The 18839-nt window shown below is 49.7% G+C and overlaps 1 protein-coding gene across 3 annotated transcripts in view; it reads right to left on the bottom strand.

Annotated features, from left to right (window-relative positions):
- LOC147025069 (T-cell surface glycoprotein CD4-like) overlaps positions 1-18839 on the bottom strand; it is a 92943-nt gene that overhangs the window by 26968 nt on the left and 47136 nt on the right. For all 3 annotated transcript variants that reach the window (XM_085885626.1, XM_085885625.1, XM_085885624.1), the window contains 3 exons: positions 18534-18767; positions 18135-18404; positions 17781-18023 (listed from right to left, as the gene is read on the bottom strand). In XM_085885626.1, coding sequence (XP_085741752.1) covers positions 17781-18023; positions 18135-18404; positions 18534-18767 — 747 coding nt within the window. The remainder of the gene's footprint in view (positions 1-17780; positions 18024-18134; positions 18405-18533; positions 18768-18839) is intronic.

The raw sequence follows: 18839 nt of genomic DNA on the forward strand, positions 1-18839 counted from the left end.
TCAGGGGTGTGTACTGGCCCCCACACTTTTCAGCACTTGTATGGACTGAATTTTAGGGAGGATGTCAGAGAGATCAAGCTGCGGTGCATCGTTTGGGAATGTCAAGATCTCGGACCTTGATTTCGCAGACGATGCAGTCATCTTTGCGGAGACTTTAGATATCCTTTTGGGGGCCCTCGAGGTGCTGAATGAGGAGTCGGAGCCGCTGGGATTATGGGTTTCTTGGGTCAAAACTAAGATCCAGGCTTTCAATGACATCTTGGATGCTGCTGTCCTGTCTGTGTCTGTGGTGAGGATGTTGAGGTCGTGGAGAGATTCACTTACCTTGGCAGTGATATTCATCTCTCTGCTGGCTGCGAGTCAGAGGTCAATAGACGTCTGGGTCGGGCCTGGGAAGTCATGGATTCACTGGATCATGGGGTGTGGCGCTGCCGGTACCTGTGTGGGAGGACGAAAGTCTGAGTCTTCAGGTCCTTGGTGCTTCCAGTCTTGCTCTATGGATGGAGACTTGGACTCTGACCAAGGATCTGAGACGGAGACTTAATTCCTTTGGTACCAGGTCTCTTCGGAGAATCCTTGGCTATCACTGATCAGATTTTGTGTCCAACTAGCGGTTTCTGAGAGAGACTCGGATGAGATTTGTTACCTGCATGGTCCGTGAGCGTCAGTTGCGGCTGTATGGACATGTGGCTCGTTTTCCTGACGCTGATCCTGCTCACCAGATTCTCTCAGCGAGGGAGTCTCATGAGTGGAGGAGGCCAATGGGCCGACCACGTGCCTCGTGGTTGCAGTAGGTTGACCAGCATCTCAAGGATATGGGGATGGGCCAGGCATCTGCCTGTGGGATGGCCAGACGGAGGCCCCTGGAGTACCGACAGAAAGTGGACGCAGCGACGCGCTGTTCTGGCACATGCTCCCATACCTGACCTGACTATATCCAACGAGCCATCGAATAAACCATCCCATCTGCATGATCCATCCCCCATCACGATCCACTACCCACCCGCTGTCTACAAGCACTCTGACTTGCCAGGGCAGGGTCTTGCAGCCGTTCCTTGCCGCTCCCACCAACGTTCCTTCCACAAACGTTTTAACTCTTGCACCAACGCAACATGGATACTGTTACTCTTCGAGAGCGGAGCCACGTGGAGAATATGGCGTCTCCGAACAGGGGCCACGGCTCCGCCCTGGTAGAGTGCGGCCATAAGTCAATGAGGGACGGACAGCAGGATGATTCTCGCCAAGGCCCCTCCCGTGTGGGAGAAGAGATATCTCAGAAACGCTCTGTTCAAGAGGAGGTGTGTGGACGAGAGTTTGTGTGGTTTAGAAAGAGTTTTGACGGTGGCTCGTCGGGTTTTGAGGCAGTTTGTTCACGGAGCTTGAGTCAGCTGCAGTTTGTTGACGGTGGCTGTTGCGGGGAGTTCTGGCCTGTTTTGTGAACCCGTCTATTCGCCACGCGGGCCGCCACGAGCCACGAGTCCCACACGTGCGGCTGGGACCTTCGACGACCCACAGGTGCCCATCTGAACTCTGACCCCCAGCTCGTCTCTCTCATCGGTTGGAGAGTCAAATAAAAACTCCGGGGTTTCTTTTCTTTTTGTATGTGACTGCGTGTGGGCCCGTCTATAAGAAGAATTAAGTGTTTATTTCATCATTGTAAATACTACATTGCATATTCGTAATAAGTCTTGCCCTGTGTCTTTATTTTATTGTAAATAAATTTTTGGAAATGTTCCGAGCTCGTTTACATCCTTTCTTTATTTGGTTGAGCATGGTCCGGGTCTGAGTTCAGACGGGGTTTCATCCCCGATAATCCGTTAATTCTCGCCGGCACGGCTTTGGCAGTTTCCGCTCGGCTGCCACCGAGTCGGAGTTGGTAGTCGCTAGTTGGAACTCTACCGCAGTCGGAAGAGTGACCTGGTTTGAGAAAGAAGTACCGAGGACGTGAATCCCTGGTAGCCAAGACTGCGAGGTTGTTTAGGTATATTGGGATCCAGACAATTAACCCTATGCCACACGGTCAAGATATTGGCGTTTCACGGTCGATTAATCGACCCGCCGGCTTCGGAGTTATCCGGAGCAACGGCCTATAATTCTGGGGAGACCGCTGGGAGATGACGTAAACTTCCCCACCTCGCGGTCGTTCTCGCCACCGACCCCCGGCCCACAACAATACAAAGGAAACTCCAAGGAAGCGCAAGAGTGAAAATTGGGTGTTTGGGTTAATTAAAACCCACCTTTTGAAAATAATTAACGGCCTTATTTAATTATATTCTTCATCAGGCGATCCTCGGCCACCTCGCTCTCTGGGGTATAAAGGCGTTACCTGGGTAACCCCGCCGGGGTCTGAAGCCGCCATGTTTTTTGGCTTGCTCAACCTTGCCTTCACTTGGAGCAGGCCACAACGATTTCTTCACGATCATTTTTTTCCTTCATTTTCATCACTCTTATTATCAAATGCATGTTCATCATTGCTATAAATCACTGTACACATTGCTTTTGTAAGTGCTAACAAGCTTTCAAATTTGGAGCTTGGAGGGATTTCATGCATTATATGACACGATTCTTCACAATCAAATCTCACGGACTAATTAAAGCATATCATTGAAATATTTAGGTTTTAAGGATCGGATATCATCCGGTCGAAATTAATGTCAATCTGTTGTAAAATATGACAATTTAAAGAAATAACGAGTCTTACAACTCAGCCAATATATGCATTTACTTAAACTCTTAAAGCAAGCAAGGCTATGATCCATTCTTATCCATACATACACAAGAAAATGTAAAATTTCCAAAGCATTAAACTTACCATTTTCTACTGTTTGGAGAATTTTATTGAGTGAACAAAAAATTTAGGAACGCACCAAAATTAACTATTTTCATTAAGCTGTATAATTTAATGCATTCACTGCTCGACCTCAGGCTCTGTCGCCCAGAGGGACTGCATATCCATAGTGTCTGCCAGATCTACGTCTAAATTTTTGGAGGTTTTGCGATGTGCTCCACGGAGAATCAAAGCAAATCTGGTGAAAAACAGGAGTTTTAAAATAAAGTTGTAACGCAGGCGTGGACTGTGAATGATGTACCACGTGACGCATGCACAGACGAGCAGGCCACATGGCGGATTATGTGCAATGCTTATTTCACGGGCGATTGAACTTTGTGATGTCTCCAGGGTTGTTCTACATTAAGCAGCAACTGTTTTGTGGATAAAGTCATTGTTTCAACAAATTCATTTTATTTGCTGATGTGTGCGCAATGAAGACCAGCTTTAAAGTTAAAGAAAACCTAGATGCTATGCAGCCACACCTGGCCAGCCGTTTCTTATCAACCATTTTAATTGGAGTGCTTGCTTGAGTGCTTAATCCACTTGCCAAGTGCCCTATTGTCAACAGCGGGACTGCGCTACGTCATTTTAAACAAATCGTTCACTCACTGCGAGAGGCTTTTGCCAAGCCACGACACGCAGAGCGAGTGGTTCGTGCTCCGTCATCCCGAGCGAGCGGTTCGTGCTCCGTCGCCCCGAGCGAGCGGTTCGTGCTCCGTCGCCCCGAGCGAGCGGTTCGTGCTCCGTCGCCCCGAGCGAGCGGTTCGTGCTCCGTCGCCCCGAGCGAGCGGTTCGTGCTCCGTCGCCCCGAGCGAGCGGTTCGTGCTCCGTCGCCCCGAGCGAGCGGTTCGTGCTCCGTCGCCCCGAGCGAGCGGTTCGTGCTCCGTCGCCCCGAGCGAGCGGTTCGTGCTCCGTCGCCCCGAGCGAGCGGTTCGTGCTCCGTCGCCCCGAGCGAGCGGTTCGTGCTCCGTCGCCCCGAGCGAGCGGTTCGTGCTCCGTCGCCCCGAGCGAGCGGTTCGTGCTCCGTCGCCCCGAGCGAGCGGTTCGTGCTCCGTCGCCCCGAGCGAGCGGTTCGTGCTCCGTCGCCCCGAGCGAGCGGTTCGTGCTCCGTCGCCCCGAGCGAGCGGTTCGTGCTCCGTCGCCCCGAGCGAGCGGTTCGTGCTCCGTCGCCCCGAGCGAGCGGTTCGTGCTCCGTCGCCCGAGCGAGCGGTTCGTGCTCCGTCGCCCAGCGGCGGCGGTTCGTGCTCCGTCGCCCCGAGCGAGCGGTTCGTGCTCCGTCGCCCCGAGCGAGCGGTTCGTGCTCCGTCGCACCGAGCGAGCGGTTCGTGCTCCGTCGCCCCGAGCGAGCGGTTCGTGTCCCGTCGCCCCGAGCGAGCGGTTGGTGCCCCGTCGCCCCGAGCGAGCGGTTGGTGCCCCGTCGCCCCGAGCGAGCGGTTGGTGCCCCGTCGCCCCGAGCGAGCGGTTGGTGCCCCGTCGCCCCGAGCGAGCGGTTGGTGCCCCGTCGCCCCGAGCGAGCGGTTGGTGCCCCGTCGCCCCGAGCGAGCGGTTGGTGCCCCGTCGTCCCGAGCGAGCGGTTCGTGCCCCGCCGCGCCGAGTGAGCGAGCGAGCGGTTCGTGCCCCGCCGACCGAGCGAGCGGTTCGTGCCCGTCGCCCCGAGCGAGCGGTTCGTGCTCCGTCGCACCGAGCGAGCGGTTCGTGCTCCGTCGCCCCGAGCGAGCGGTTCGTCTCCCGTCGCCCCGAGCGAGCGGTTGGTGCCCCGCCGCCCCGAGCGAGCGGTTGGTGCCCCGCCGCCCGAGCGAGCGGCGGTTGGTGCCCCGTCGCCCCGAGCGAGCGGTTGGTGCCCCGTCGCCCGAGCGAGCGGTTGGTGCCCCGTCGCCCGAGCGAGCGGTTGGTGCCCCGCCGCGCCGAGAGAGCGGTTGGTGCCCCGTCGCCCGAGCGAGCGGTTGGTGCCCCGTCGCCCCGAGCGAGCGGTTGGTGCCCCGTCGCCCCGAGCGAGCGGTTGGTGCCCCGTCGCCCCGAGCGAGCGGTTGGTGCCCCGTCGCCCCGAGCGAGCGGTTGGTGCCCCGTCGCCCCGAGCGAGCGGTTGGTGCCCCGTCGCCCCGAGCGAGCGGTTGGTGCCCCGTCGCCCCGAGCGAGCGGTTCGTGCCCCGTCGCCCCGAGCGAGCGGTTCGTGCCCCGTCGCCCCGAGCGAGCGGTTCGTGCCCCGTCGCCCCGAGCGAGCGGTTCGTGCCCCGTCGCCCCGAGCGAGCGGTTCGTGCCCCGTCGCCCCAAGCGAGTTGTGGTGAAATAACACCCAATTTCCGAGCCGTTTGCCGTACTAATGTGTTTACGAAATTACCGAGTCAAATTTTTTTCCACCCATCACACACAGCTGTTTATAAAGATTAATGTTTGTGAACATATCCCTCAAACGTCTATATCAATGCAACGCTGTTTTTCAGTGAAAGCTACTCAAGTCTTTGGGTTGTATACAGTACGTACTGTAGTCGGTAATCACACTGACTCCAACCTGCTGATTCCCAAAAAACTGCCGATATCAGCCAAGCACTAGTGTGTGTACGTGTGTGTGTGTGTGTGTACGTGTGTGTGTGTGTGTGTGTGTGTGTGTGTGTGTGTGTGTGTGTGTGTGTGTGTGTGTGTGTGTGTGTGTGTGTGTGTGTGTGTGTGTGTGTGTTTGTTTTATGAACATAACATATTGTTACGAATTTGCAATTCCATTGCACACAACATACAGGTTCCCTTCGTCAAATATGTCGATAAGTGCATGTTCCCTTGATAGCTCACCTTCCATTGTTTAAATGTTCAGAGATCGATAAGATGCGCTGCGGATCGATTTAATAGTTAGGGAACGAAACAATGGAGACGTCCCTCCCCCTCTTCTGCAAAGAAGAAGAAGAACCCTGCGGTGACGTCAACAACTCCCCCCCCCACCCGTGGTTTAGTGGGGGGTGGATCACGAGGGCATGAGTCACGCCGGGTGCGGGGGAGGGGGTGCAAAGGATAAAGAGGACATCTTTTCTTTGTTCAAAAAGAGTTCGTGGGAGTCCCGTGTAAAGAGTTCGTGGAAAAAGTCCAGAGTTCGTAAAGAGTCCCGTGGGAGTCCCATGGTGGGGCTGAGTTCGTGTGGGAGTCCCGTGGGAGGAGTAAGCTTTTTGCTTCGGCAGTTGGGGGAGTCTGGAGGAAGCCAGAAGCCAAGAAGCTGCGTGGAAGTCTGGGCGTCGCGAAGGAGACGTGAGCTGGAGGCGCAGCCTTGCCTGCTGTGTCGCGCAAACCACGCGTTCGTGTGGAGAGAGCCGGAGAGAGCTCACCTGCCACACGGAAGGCCTGAGCTCAGCTGCCGTGGGGAAGGAGCATCGCGGGTCGCCCAAGCGCGTTCGTGTGGAGAGAGCCGGAGAGAGCTCGCCTGCCACACGGAAGGCCCGAGCTCGACCGCGGCTACGCTAGCTGCTGTGGGGACGGGACGTCACGGGTCGCCCAAGCCAGACACCACGAGGGTGCAGGTAACCTGCAACGGTCTCGTGGGACTCGTTCGGTCTGCCAAGTCCCACCCCATAAAGAACCAGGAGGTCCAGTCTGACCCCATTGCCTTTGATGGGGTCTTTTTCCTGCTTTTTTTTCAAATGAATGTTGTGGCGCCGAGTCCCGTAAGTAAAACTGTGTAAGTGACTGTACATTAATAATTGCTTATAGACGGTTGTAGTTCTTTTGTCGTGCTTTTGTTGCTTGTTTAATTGCATACGTGTTTCATTATAATAAATGTGGTTGTGTAAATGTAAACCTGCTTGTTTCGTCCATTCCCTCATTGACTGAACATTTCGTGTGTTGGTAGTTCGAAAGCCGTTGGTTTGCCGTAATAGGGGGACATTTGGACCGACGGTTCTCGGCGATAATGGCGCACGGACAAGCTCGCCTCGGCGGTTTGTTCCGTACGAGATCCGTCGAGGGTGGAATACCCCGGTAGTTGGATCACGTGGGTATTTAGGTACATTTAAGATTGGCAATCGACCCTACCCCACGTGATCTGCTGATTAGTGTATTTCGGTTCTTGTACAAGGACCCGTCGCTCGGAGTTATTCGGGCGGCGATCTATATTCCGGGCGATCGGTCGGGCCGACTCGACTTGCGGCTCCGTTCAGAGCGGTCGGTTGGCGGCCGACACCCGGCCAGTAACAATATCATCTCTAACTCCCCTACTATCTCAACCTCACCCTCACCCTGTCTCTGGACATGTCCAGACTGTGGTTGGGTCGGGGCGGTGTTAGTCTCCCGACGCGTCGGGGCGGTGCTCCTCTCCGGATGAGTCGGGACGGTGCTCGTCTCCGGACGCATCGGGCGGTGCTCGTCTCCGGACCCGTCGGGCGGTGCTCGTCTCCGGACCCGTCGGGCGGTGCTCGTCTCCGGACGCGTCGGGGCGGTGCTCCTCTCCGGACGAGTCGGGACGGTGCTCGTCTCCGGACCCGTCGGGGCGGTGCTCGTCTCCGGACCCGTCGGGCGGTGCTCGTCTCCGGACCCGTCGGGCGGTGCTCGTCTCCGGACCCGTCGGGCGGTGCTCGTCTCCGGACGTGTGTGTGTGTGTGTGTGTGTGTGTGTGTGTGTGTGTGTGTGTGTGTGTGTGTGTGTGTGTGTGTGTGTGTGTGTGTGTGTGTGTGTGTGTGTGTGTGTGTCCTCCATAACTCCAAAACAATGAAACTTATCAGCATGAAACTTTGCATGCCTACTTCCGGAATACCAAGGAAGTGCGTGAGTGAAAATTGCGTGTTTGGGTTTGTTAAAACGCCCCTTTTGAAGATAATTAACGGCCTTATTTAATTAGATCCTTATCATGTGCATCCTTACAAAATTTAGGCTCCAGATTTGAAATGATCAGCATTTTGGTCTCCTAAAAAGGTGTTAATTTGTCTAATTTGGACATTGGGACATTGCTATCGCTTGCCAACCATTTAATTGGAGTGCTTGCTTGAGTGATTAAGTCGCTTGCTGAGTGCCCCACAATGATGGCAGAACAGTTCTTGTCCCGATCGAGAGGTACAGTTGGCAGTTGCTACAAGGTAGAGGTATGTATATGGGTATATTTGGATCTGTAATTTGGGGACTCTCCGTGTGTGTGTGTGTGTGTATGTATGCCTGCATGCTTAGTTATGGGTGCTGTGGTGGCAAAGTTTCATTCCGCATCTTGGAGGTTTTAATGTTTAACTTCAGCATCGTACAAGCAATCAGGTTTTCTTTTGTCTTCGTGCCTTTCTAAAGCAATTGGTTATTTTATACTAGCTGGGTAACTGTGCTATGCACACGAGGGTCTGGACAGCCAATTTGTGAAGGTCTTGGGTCAAAAATGGCGAAACGGCAAATTTCTAATCCACGAGTAATGAAATTTGGTGGAACCCCAGACATAATTCCCTCATTCTGCTTTAAACTCAACCTCTCCATATTTTCATTCCAAACAGCATCATATCACAAATTAAAACTGCACCATTGATATAACAAAATACATTATTAACTGGAAGGGCACTCGGTAGAGCGCATACCTCCACGACACAATGCCTGATCCACGAGAACATATCGGGCCCAATACATTTTTGAAATATCATGCTATACAGTACTAGATCGTTTTTGGCCCTTTCTCTCAATGGTGAAGAATCACTTAAAAAAAAAATATACAGTGGGGAGAACAAGTATTTGATACACTGCCGATTTTGCAAGTTTTCCCACTTACAAAGCACGTAGAGGTCTGTAATTTTTATCATAGGTACACTTCAACTGTGAAAGACGGAATCTAAAACAAAAATCCTGAAAATCACATTGTTTCATTTTGAAATAATTAATTTGCATTTTATTGCATGAAATAAGTATTTGATACATCAGAAAAACAGAACTTAATATTTGGTGCAGAAACCTTTGTTTGCAATTACAGAGATCAGACGTTTCCTGTCGTTCTTAACCAGGTTTGCACAGACAGCAGCAGGGATTTTGGCCCACTCGTCCATACAGATCTTCTCCAGATCCTTCAGGTTTCGGGGCTGTCGCTGGGCAACACAGACTTTCAGCTCCCTCCAAAGATTTTCTATTGGGTTCAGGTCTGGAGACTGGCTAGGCCACTCCAAGACCTTGAGATGCTTCTTACGGAGCCACTCCTTAGTTGCCCTGGCTGTGTGTTTCGGGTCGTTGTCATGCTGGAAGACCCAACCACGCCCCATCTTCAATGCTCTTGTTGAAGGAAGGAGGTTGTTGGCCAAGATCTCGCGATACAAGGCCCCATCCATCCTCCCCTCAATACAGTGCAGTCGTCCTGTCCCCTTTGCAGAAAAGCATCCCCAAAGAATGATGTTTCCACCTCCATGCTTCACGGTTGGGATGGTGTTCTTGGGGTTGTACTTGTCCTTCTTCTTCCTCCAAACACGGCGAGTGGAGTTTAAACCAAAAAGCTCTATTTTGGTCTCATCAGACCACATGACCTTCTCCCATTCCTCCTCTGGATCATCCAGATGGTCATTGGCAAACTTCAGACTGGCCTGGACATGCGCTGGCTTGAGCAAAGGGACCTTGCGTGCGCTGCAGGATTTTAATCCATGACGGCGTAGTGTGTTACTTATGGTTTTCTTTGATACTGTGGTCCTAGCTCTCTTCAGGTCATTGACCAGGTCCTGCCGTGTAGTTCTGGGTTGATCCCTCACCTTTCTCATGATCATTGAGGCTCTACAAGGTGAGATCTTGCATGGAGCCCCAGACCGAGGGAGATTGACTGTTATCTTGAACTTCCTCCATTTTCTAAAAATTGCGCCAACAGTTGTTGCCTTCTCACCAAGCTGCTTGCCTATTGTCCTGTAGCCCATCCCAGCCTTGTGCAAGTCTACAATTTTATCCCTGATGTCCTCAGACAGCTCTCTGGTCTTGCCCATTGTGGAGAGGTTGGAGTCTGATTGATTGAGTGTGGACAGCTGTCTTTTATTCAGATAACGAGTTCAAACAGGTGCAGTTAATACAGGTAATGAGTGGAGAATGGGAGGGCTTCTTAAAGACAAAACTAACAGGTCTGTGAGAGCTGGAATTCTTACTGGTTGGTGGGTGATCAAATACTTATTTCATGCAATAAAATGCAAATTAATGATTTCAAAATTATACAATGTGATTTTCAGGATTTTTGTTCTAGATTCCGTCTTTCACAGTTGAAGTGTACCTATGATAAAAATTACAGACCTCTACGTGCTTTGTAAGTGGGTAAACCTGCAAAATCGGCAGTGTATCAAATACTTGTTCTCCCCACTGTATATATATATATATATATATATATATATATATATATATATATATATATATATATATATATATATATATATATATATATATATATATATATATATATATATATATATATATATGAGTCTCGTATCCAGATCCGGACTCGCATCTTCACCAAAATCTAATCGATTCATCCCTGCCACAAATCCAACATGTCCACCAAGTTTTGTCCGAATTCGTCCACAACATTTTGAGATATTGTGCTATATATCGTTTTGGCCTGATCTCTCAATGGTGAAGTATAACTTAGAAAATTCTAGTAGTCAGATCCGTATCCGATCTTCACCAAAATCTAATCAGTTCGTCCTTGTCACACACCCAACCTGTCCACAAAATTTCATCCGGATCTGTCCACAACTTTTTGAGTTATCCTGCACACAGACAGACAAACAAACAAACAAACAAACCGGTAGGCGACATGGGTGGTCGCTAGACTAAGACAAATTTGAAATATGTCGATAAGAGAACACATCAGATGGCATTTTGCCGTTCGTTGCTCCATATAGGAACATGACGAGCAACTGTCCATTCATCATTTGTGTTCGATTCCCTAACCCTACGTTAGGGAATCCCAACGCGCACGTTGGGGTGAAAGCATATAGTAATATAATTGCATAATAGTCATACAGTTTTTGACGGACCGGGCTGAAACTTTTTGACAAAGAGGTTGATTATAGTGCGCATAAAAGCGCGGAAGCCGATTTTTTTTTATTTTTTTCAAAAATTTCAGTCTCGTTGCTAGGCAACGGTGGCGTCCATAGCAACGGTACTCAAAAGCATACAACTAGATCCTGGTATGAACCTACCTGTCAAGTTTCATCAAAATCGGTTGACTCCTCTGGCCTCCAGAGTTGTCCATTACATACAAACAGACAGACAGACAGACATACAGACAGACGGAAAACCTGAGAATAAGGGTAGTCTCGCGACCACCCAACAGAAAGGGGGTGAAAACACCTTCGGTGTTGGAGGAAAAAATACTCGTGAGGTAAACGAAGAGAAACACCATTCTGACGTCATATGTGGATCAGGAGCAGCTTCGTATGGATCGAAACTCAAACTATTAATTGTATTGACGAATTTATGAAACTTCCCATCCAGCGTAGAACAGCAGCTGGGACCCCAAAAAAACGTCCACAGGTTTGGTGGGGCTCGCCCCAAAACTGAGGGAGTAGTTCGGGGATGGATGGACAAACACTCCTGCTTCGGTGCAGTGCTTTACAAAGGTTATGTGGTTTCTCTTTGTGAGCTTCAAAGCAAAATACATTTGATAACAACCGATTTCTGAGCCGTTTGCCGTATTTATGTGTTTTTTCAATTGCAGAGCCAATTTTTTTTCCACACTGTCACACGATGATTGTGTGTGCATGTGTTGTTCATGAAGCATAACATTCCCTGCTAAACTCCTCTATATCTCTCTATCTCTCACACACACACACACACACACACACACACACACACACACACACACACACACACACACACACACACACACACACACACACACACACACACACACACACACACACACACACACACACACACACACACACACACACACACAGTCTGGATGGTGGTTAATCCCAGATGGTGGTTATCTCCACATGTATCCAATATCCAAACTGACCAAACAGTGGTAATCTCTGCACGTATCTGGATGGTGGTTATCTCCATGTGTCTCGACTCGAGACGGACGTGTCCAGACGGTGGTTATGTCTGGATGGACCCTCCCCCCTCACATTGCCTTACCTTGCGCTCTCCTCATGCTTCTTTCCCTTGCCCTCCTCTCCCCTCACACTGCCTTCTCCTCCCTTCACTTCCCCCACCCCTCCACGCTCCCCCACCCCTTTCACGCTCCCCCACCCCTTCTCGTCCTCCCTACCTCCTCACTCCTCCACCCCTCTCTCTCATCCCTATTTTTCTCCTCCTGCCATCCCCTTAGTATACCCGTTGCCTGGATGGTGTTTATCTCTGGACGTGACCGGACGGTGGTTATGTCTGGACAGACTTTCCTCTCACACTGCCTTACCTTGCTCTGCCCTCACAGTGCCTTCCCTTGACGTATCTGGACAGTGGTTATCTCTGTACGTGTCCGGACAGACTGTCCTCTCACCTCACATTGCTTTACCTTGCGCTCCCCTCACACTTCCTTCCCTTGCCCTCCCCTGCTCTGTCCTCCCCTCACACTGCCTCCCACCCTCCCTCCCCCTTCGCTCACACTGCCCCCCCTCCCCTCATGCTGCCTTCCCCATTCCCTCCCCTCGCGCTGCCTTCCCATTCCTTCCCCTTTTCCTCACGCTGCCTCCCCCACCCCTGTCCCATCCTGCCTCCTCTCACCCCCGTCCCATGCTGCCTCCCCTCACCCCCGTCCCATGCTGCCTCCCCTCACCCCCATCCCATGCTGCCTCCTCTCACCCCCGTCCCATGCTGCCTCCCCTCACCCCCGTCCCATGCTGCCTCCCCTCACCCCCGTCCCATGCTGCCTCCCCTCACCCCCGTCCCATGCTGCCTCCCCTCACCCCCGTCCCATGCTGCCTCCCCTCACCCCCGTCCCATGCTGCCTCCCCTCACCCCCGTCCCATGCTGCCTCCCTTCTACACTGCCGCCCCCCCCCCGCGCCTCGTGCTGCTTTCCTCCCTGTTCCTCTCGCGCTGCCTTCCACTCTCCTCACACTGCCTTCCCGTCCCTCCCCTCATGCTATCCTCCTCCCAAACCTGCTCCCCCACCATACAACTCTCTGGAGGTCGGGGAGAGAAAGGGGTGTCAAAGAATGTGTGAATTAGACAAATGAAAGGTTTTTTTTAAAATCCCTCGGCTTTCCCTCAAGTCCCCCGATCAAACGCATGCCCAGAACACCCCCATTCCCCTCTCCACTACCCCCTCTCTCCCCCATCCTCCTCAATCCCTCCCCTCCCTTCTTTCTCCCTCCCCTCACTCCTTCCCCCACCCCCCTTCCAATATTCCCGTCAATGAAGTGACAGGTTGTATTTGCGAGTTACAAATAAATATGGAACAACGAAAAAGTCAGTCCATCCATGAAGCCGTGAGACTGCATGTCTATAAACGTACAGTTTGAACATCAATTGCGCCCTGCTTCACACACGTACATCTATTAATTACGTACTATTGGAATGTACTTTTCGACCCTTGAGACTGCCGAGACCCCTTCAACCATTGAATACCCTTTAAGACCCTGAGGACTCAAAGGACCCAGAGGACACAAAAGACCCAGAGGACACAAAAGACCCAGATGACCCAAAGGTTCCCGAGGACCCAAAACACCCTGAGGACCCAAAAGACTCAAAGGACCAAAATACTCCAAGGACCCAATAGACCCTGAAGACCCAAAAGGCCACGATGACCCAAAAGAGCCAGAGGACACAAAAGACCCATAATACCCCAAGGACCTTGAGGACCCAAAAGACTGGTCACTGTCACTGTCACTGACTGTCTCTGTCTCTCTCTCCCTCTCATGCACGGCCACATATTTTAAGTTGAAAACTCCAAACTCGGGGTACAAATACAACTTTGTGTGGTGGTTAACATCGGCTATGTGGCTGCCGCCTCACGCAGGGATGTGGAGGGTGGGGGGGGGAGCACATAAATTCTCTCTGTAAATTTGTACCCTGTAGCTCCACCTGGTTGCGGTGGTAGAGGACATTACAATTTCCTTTTTTACCTGAACAACATCAAGGTTAAAGCACTCTTCACATGGGTAAATCTGTTCTCCTTCCCTTCTTCCCCTGCCCCCCCCCTCCCCCATCAAAACACTCAATGGACAAGATAATTTGTCTTCCTTTTCTTCTCCTTGCCCAAAATGTTTGGCAAACAGGATGACTAATTGGTCTTTCAGCGAAGCGAGGAGTAGGTTCTTTTAGTCTATTATAACATTGTCAGATCGAGAACAAGGTGATAGAGTTAGACATCTTATTGAAGAGCTTCGTGATATTACTGAAGTGTTGTGGTGTTGCCTCGATGAAGCCAGGAATGCACAACCTTCCATAATGTTGTTGAAGAATAATCCCAGTCAGTATGTACTGTACAAATGGCCCACAGCATGGCGACAGCCAACTGATGTTGTCGAAGCAGCCCGAAGATCACCCACAACTGAGATGCCATACTGCCACCCATGTGGAGCCAAGACCAGAGAGAGAGAGAGAGAGAGAGAGAGAGAGAGAGAGAGAGAGAGAGAGAGAGAGAGAGAGAGAGAGAGAGAGAGAGAGAGAGAGAGAGAGAGAGAGAGAGAGAGAGAGAGAGAGAGAGAGAGAGAGAGAGAGAGAGAGAGAGAGAGAGAGAGAGAGAGAGAGAGAGAGAGAGAGAGAGAGAGAGAGAGAGAGAGAGAGAGAGAGAGAGAGAGAGAGAGAGAGAGAGAGAGAGAGAGAGAGAGAGAGAGAGAGAGAGAGAGAGAGAGAGAGAGAGAGAGAGAGAGAGAGAGAGAGAGAGAGAGAGAGAGAGAGAGAGAGAGAGAGAGAGAGAGAGAGAGAGACACACAGAGACAGAGACAGACCCACTCCTGCACCCTTCGTGCTGGGCTTAGCCTTTAAATTTGGCGATTTCACAGTTTCAACTGACATTCGTAATCATTTACCCACATAATTTTTTTACCACTATGCCACTGCAGTTATACTTAACCAAGGTCAATGATAATGATATTATGATGTGACACTTGACTTGAGACTTGCCCTCAAGGACTTCGGACTTACTTGAGACTTGACACAGGTGACTAGTTGACATTTTTGGTACATGGTTTGATTTGCTTCATTCAGAAAAGTCACACTTCTGATGGTGCATAAAAATGAACTCAATAAAAACACGTGAAAGGGTCAAATTGGGGAGATAAAAATATATTGTTACAGATCTGGGGTTAGAGTTTGAACATGAGGGGAAGCACTCGGGTTCCTCCCGAATATCCGATCCTGAGGCCAGCGGGTACAGATAACTCCGCACACCAGCAGGTTGCTGAGCAACCACAAGCGCCTATTGGTACCACCAATCCTGGCAGGGTTATACTACCTCGCATGTTACCGTATCCGGTCGATTGGCAGCATTAAGGGGGGGTCTTGTGCCATTGATGCGTACTCAAGTTAACTTACCGTATTGGGTGCAACCGAGCGGAGCTGCCAAGTAGGCACTGGCTAATAAGAGCATATTAGTGGGGCAGAACTTCACGGACAGGAGTTGGGCACATATATAATATAAGGAATTTATTGTACAACAAGTGAAATGCAAATATTTACAAAGAGGACAATAGAAGACAGTGCAGAGCTAACCCAACACAAGGATCTTCTACAATCTTATTCACATGAACATGACAGGCACCATCAGACACACACACCCGAGGAAATTAGAGAGCAAAGAAAGATAAAGTACGAGGTGTTGACAACCATAGAGGTCGTCAACACCTCGTACCTTGTCAGAGGGGACACAACACCTCGTCAAGCATGGGCCCATCAGCATGGCCGACTGGCCCATGCTTCCAGTCGCTTAGGAGGGGGAGGAGGGAAGAAAACTGGGGGTCTCTAAGGTGCATGAGTGAGGAGGTGCAAATGAGGTGAAAAGAAATGAAGAGAAGGAAAAATGAGGTGTGCTTCTGGAGGGTTGCTCTTTTAGCTCTTGTTCGCCCACAGCAGATGAGACAGAAGATAAGAGAAAGAAGGTGTGAGAGGAAAGCTTAAGAATGACGTGTGAGGAGGTATGTAAATGCTCATGGTCGATGATCGGTCTGGCGTTCTGCCCAATCGTTCACCCAGCGCTTTGCTCCACATGCTCCATTCCATCTTTCTGCTCGTACCGCTTATTAAGCCAGAACTCTCCCCTCTTAGCTCTGCACCCAGACCTCAGCAGCTACCTCTGACTCTCAAGCAACCTCTCGCTACTCAACCGTTTCTCAACTTTCTCTTCAGCGACTTTGCAGGGTGTTTTATAGATATCAGGCGAGGGAGGCCACAAAGTTGAATCAGGATTATCGGAAGGCATTTCCCAGCTCCTCTAATGGTGCATGGACGCTTTCCCAAGAAGTAGCCCCACCCCTGCGAGGCTCTGAAGCCGAAAATTACCTCATTCACCCCCGAACTCAGCCATGTGATGGAGCTCCAAGATCAACATGGAGTGCGGGTTTCTGAGAGAGCTTTCCGGCAATTAACGTGTGCTAGGTACCAAATGGGGGTCATGGTTGAGCAGAGTGCCAGGGCTATTCAGACGACATTGAATGGATTCCAGTGCATACATGTGCTTTGAGCTACAGTACATGCCAAAATGTTCTGAACACAAACATCTGCCATGGCAGGTAGCATCCATGGTTCCCCAATATCTTCAAAGGACAGTGGTGAGTGTCCAAGGTGCTGACTGTGGTTGCGGAATTTGTAGCGGTTGTGGTGAAGTGATTGAAAAATTTGGAAAGGATGTGTTGAGGTGTTTGAAGCATTTGTAGCGGTTGTGGTGAGATGTTTGAAGGGTTTATGGTGAGGTGGGCAAGCATAGGTTATTGTGGGTATTTTTAGGAAGGTGTTGCGGTAGTCGTATGAAAGTAGTAACATTGTAGTTAGAGTACAGAGAAGGTTGAAACGAAGTACCCGTTGGGGTTATGGTACGCTGTTTGAATGGGGTTTTGGCGGCATATGCTAATGAAGCTGTCTGTGATCGTGCGTGCATGTTCGCATGAAGGAGAGGTGTGTGTGCAAATAAAGTAAATAAAATACATAAAGGAATAAAGAATGTAAATAAAGACCTCACGAAAAGCCCTCCCATTGCATTCTGTCCAATATACCCACTATACATGAGGGAAGGACAAACTAATACGAATGAAATAACTATTTCAAGACCGCTATATGTTGTATGCATTTGCCGAGGGGGAATGCCGGCTTCGCAGAACCAAAACAACAACAAAAAAAGTTATATATTCGGTGGACAATGTTGATTACATCAAACAAGATGTGACATGATGGGGACTAATTTTCATTCACAAAGTGGGAAATACCAAAACAGTTTCCAGGAAAATAAACAACAAAAGGGTGGTTTGTTCTCATGTTTCCAGTAATAAACAGGACAGAGTTGACATGGTACTGGTACATGTTGCAGTAAACCTTATGGAAGGTGATCCTGGGATGAGCTTCACATGTGATATCCAAAAGATGACGCAGCCCACTTAACATCCACTTGAAAATGCGTACACTCTATATAATGTCCTCTCTGAAAGGACAACCAGCTTAATCTCATTTTTGAAACGAGGACACACTTTATATAATGTCCCCTCTGAAACAAAGACAACCAGCTTAACGTCCCCTCTAAAACAAGGACACACTCCATATAATGTCCCCCTCTGAAACAAAGACAACCAGCTTAACGTCCCATCTAAAACAAGGACACACTCCATATAATGTCCCCCTCTGAAACAAAGACAACCAGTTTAACATCCCCTCTAAAACGAGGACACTCTATGTAAGCGAAGACCATGCCCATCAAAGGACGAAGATGAAATGTTGACCCTCATACATGGATAGTTTCCATCGGGAATCGTACTCAGACTAAATTATCCAGCAGCGAGTGTGCCACCTCCAAGGTCTCCTGACAATCTCGATTAACAATAAAAAAACAAAATTTTAACATTTAGTTCCCACTTGTGTTTATATAATTTAAATATAAACAGAAACCGAACCTGCTGCAGTGATTGTTCGTGAGGTTGTTGTGATGACCCTTCCTGATTCTCCATATAGAACACACATCCATGTTCCTACATGTTCAGGAGTAAATGAGAGAGTGAAACTGGACTGGTTTGTGACGTCACGATCAGATGTTTCATGACGCCATCCGAACGTTACACCGGGTACAGGACGTGAAAGGTCACAGATCAAAGTCACTGCAGTTCCTTTAGAAAGTCCGTTCTTGGGGGTCACTCGGGCTGGGGGTGAAAATAAATATTTCATTTTACATTTGTTTGTTCTTGCAATTAAAAATCTATTTCACACTAATAATTTTGCTTATGCCAATAAGTACAGGTGGAGCAACTTACCTTTGACAGTGATAACCGAAATGTTATAGGTAACCCGACCAGAATGACACTCGTAATGTCCGGAGTCCTTGGGACGAACATCGGAGATTGTAAGTGAGAAATCCTCGGTGATTGTGAATTTCCCATTTGTTTGTTCCTCTCGATCCTTGATCAGAGATTGTGATTCCTTCGTTTTATACCATCGAGTACTGTGATCATTCACACATGGTAAGGTGATGTTACTTTTAACTGGAGTTATAAAAATACTTCTCTTTACACCATCACGTGATCCTGTAAGAGAGGGGATCGGATGTTTAATAACACGAGAAATTAAATATTTAATGTTAAATCACAAATGTGAATAAAAGGAGAATTAAAGATAAATTACATCACATGACGGTAATTAAGTAATTAACTTACCTTGATAGACGTTGATGAAGTGATTGATGGTGAGACGAGGTTTGTTCATGGTGGACACGATGCAGGTCCATTGTCCCCCATCAGTGATCTCCGTTGGTGAAAGTTTCATTTCCTTTCCCTTTCCTACTGACAGTTTCCCCCTCATCCACTCCACCTCACCCTCACTCCCATCAGAGATCCTGCACATCAGGGTGGCTCCAAGACCCTCGAGTACCGGGTACTTCGGGCTCTTCACTGTGTGGAACAAACATCACATTTTAACCCTTACTTTGTTAATTTATATTAATTACATGTCTTTATTAAATT

The sequence above is a fragment of the Eptatretus burgeri genome, chromosome 6 (assembly GCF_056783735.1).
Source record: "Eptatretus burgeri isolate ZD-2024b chromosome 6, Ebu_testis_v1, whole genome shotgun sequence".
Taxonomy (NCBI): Eukaryota; Metazoa; Chordata; class Myxini; order Myxiniformes; family Myxinidae; genus Eptatretus; species Eptatretus burgeri.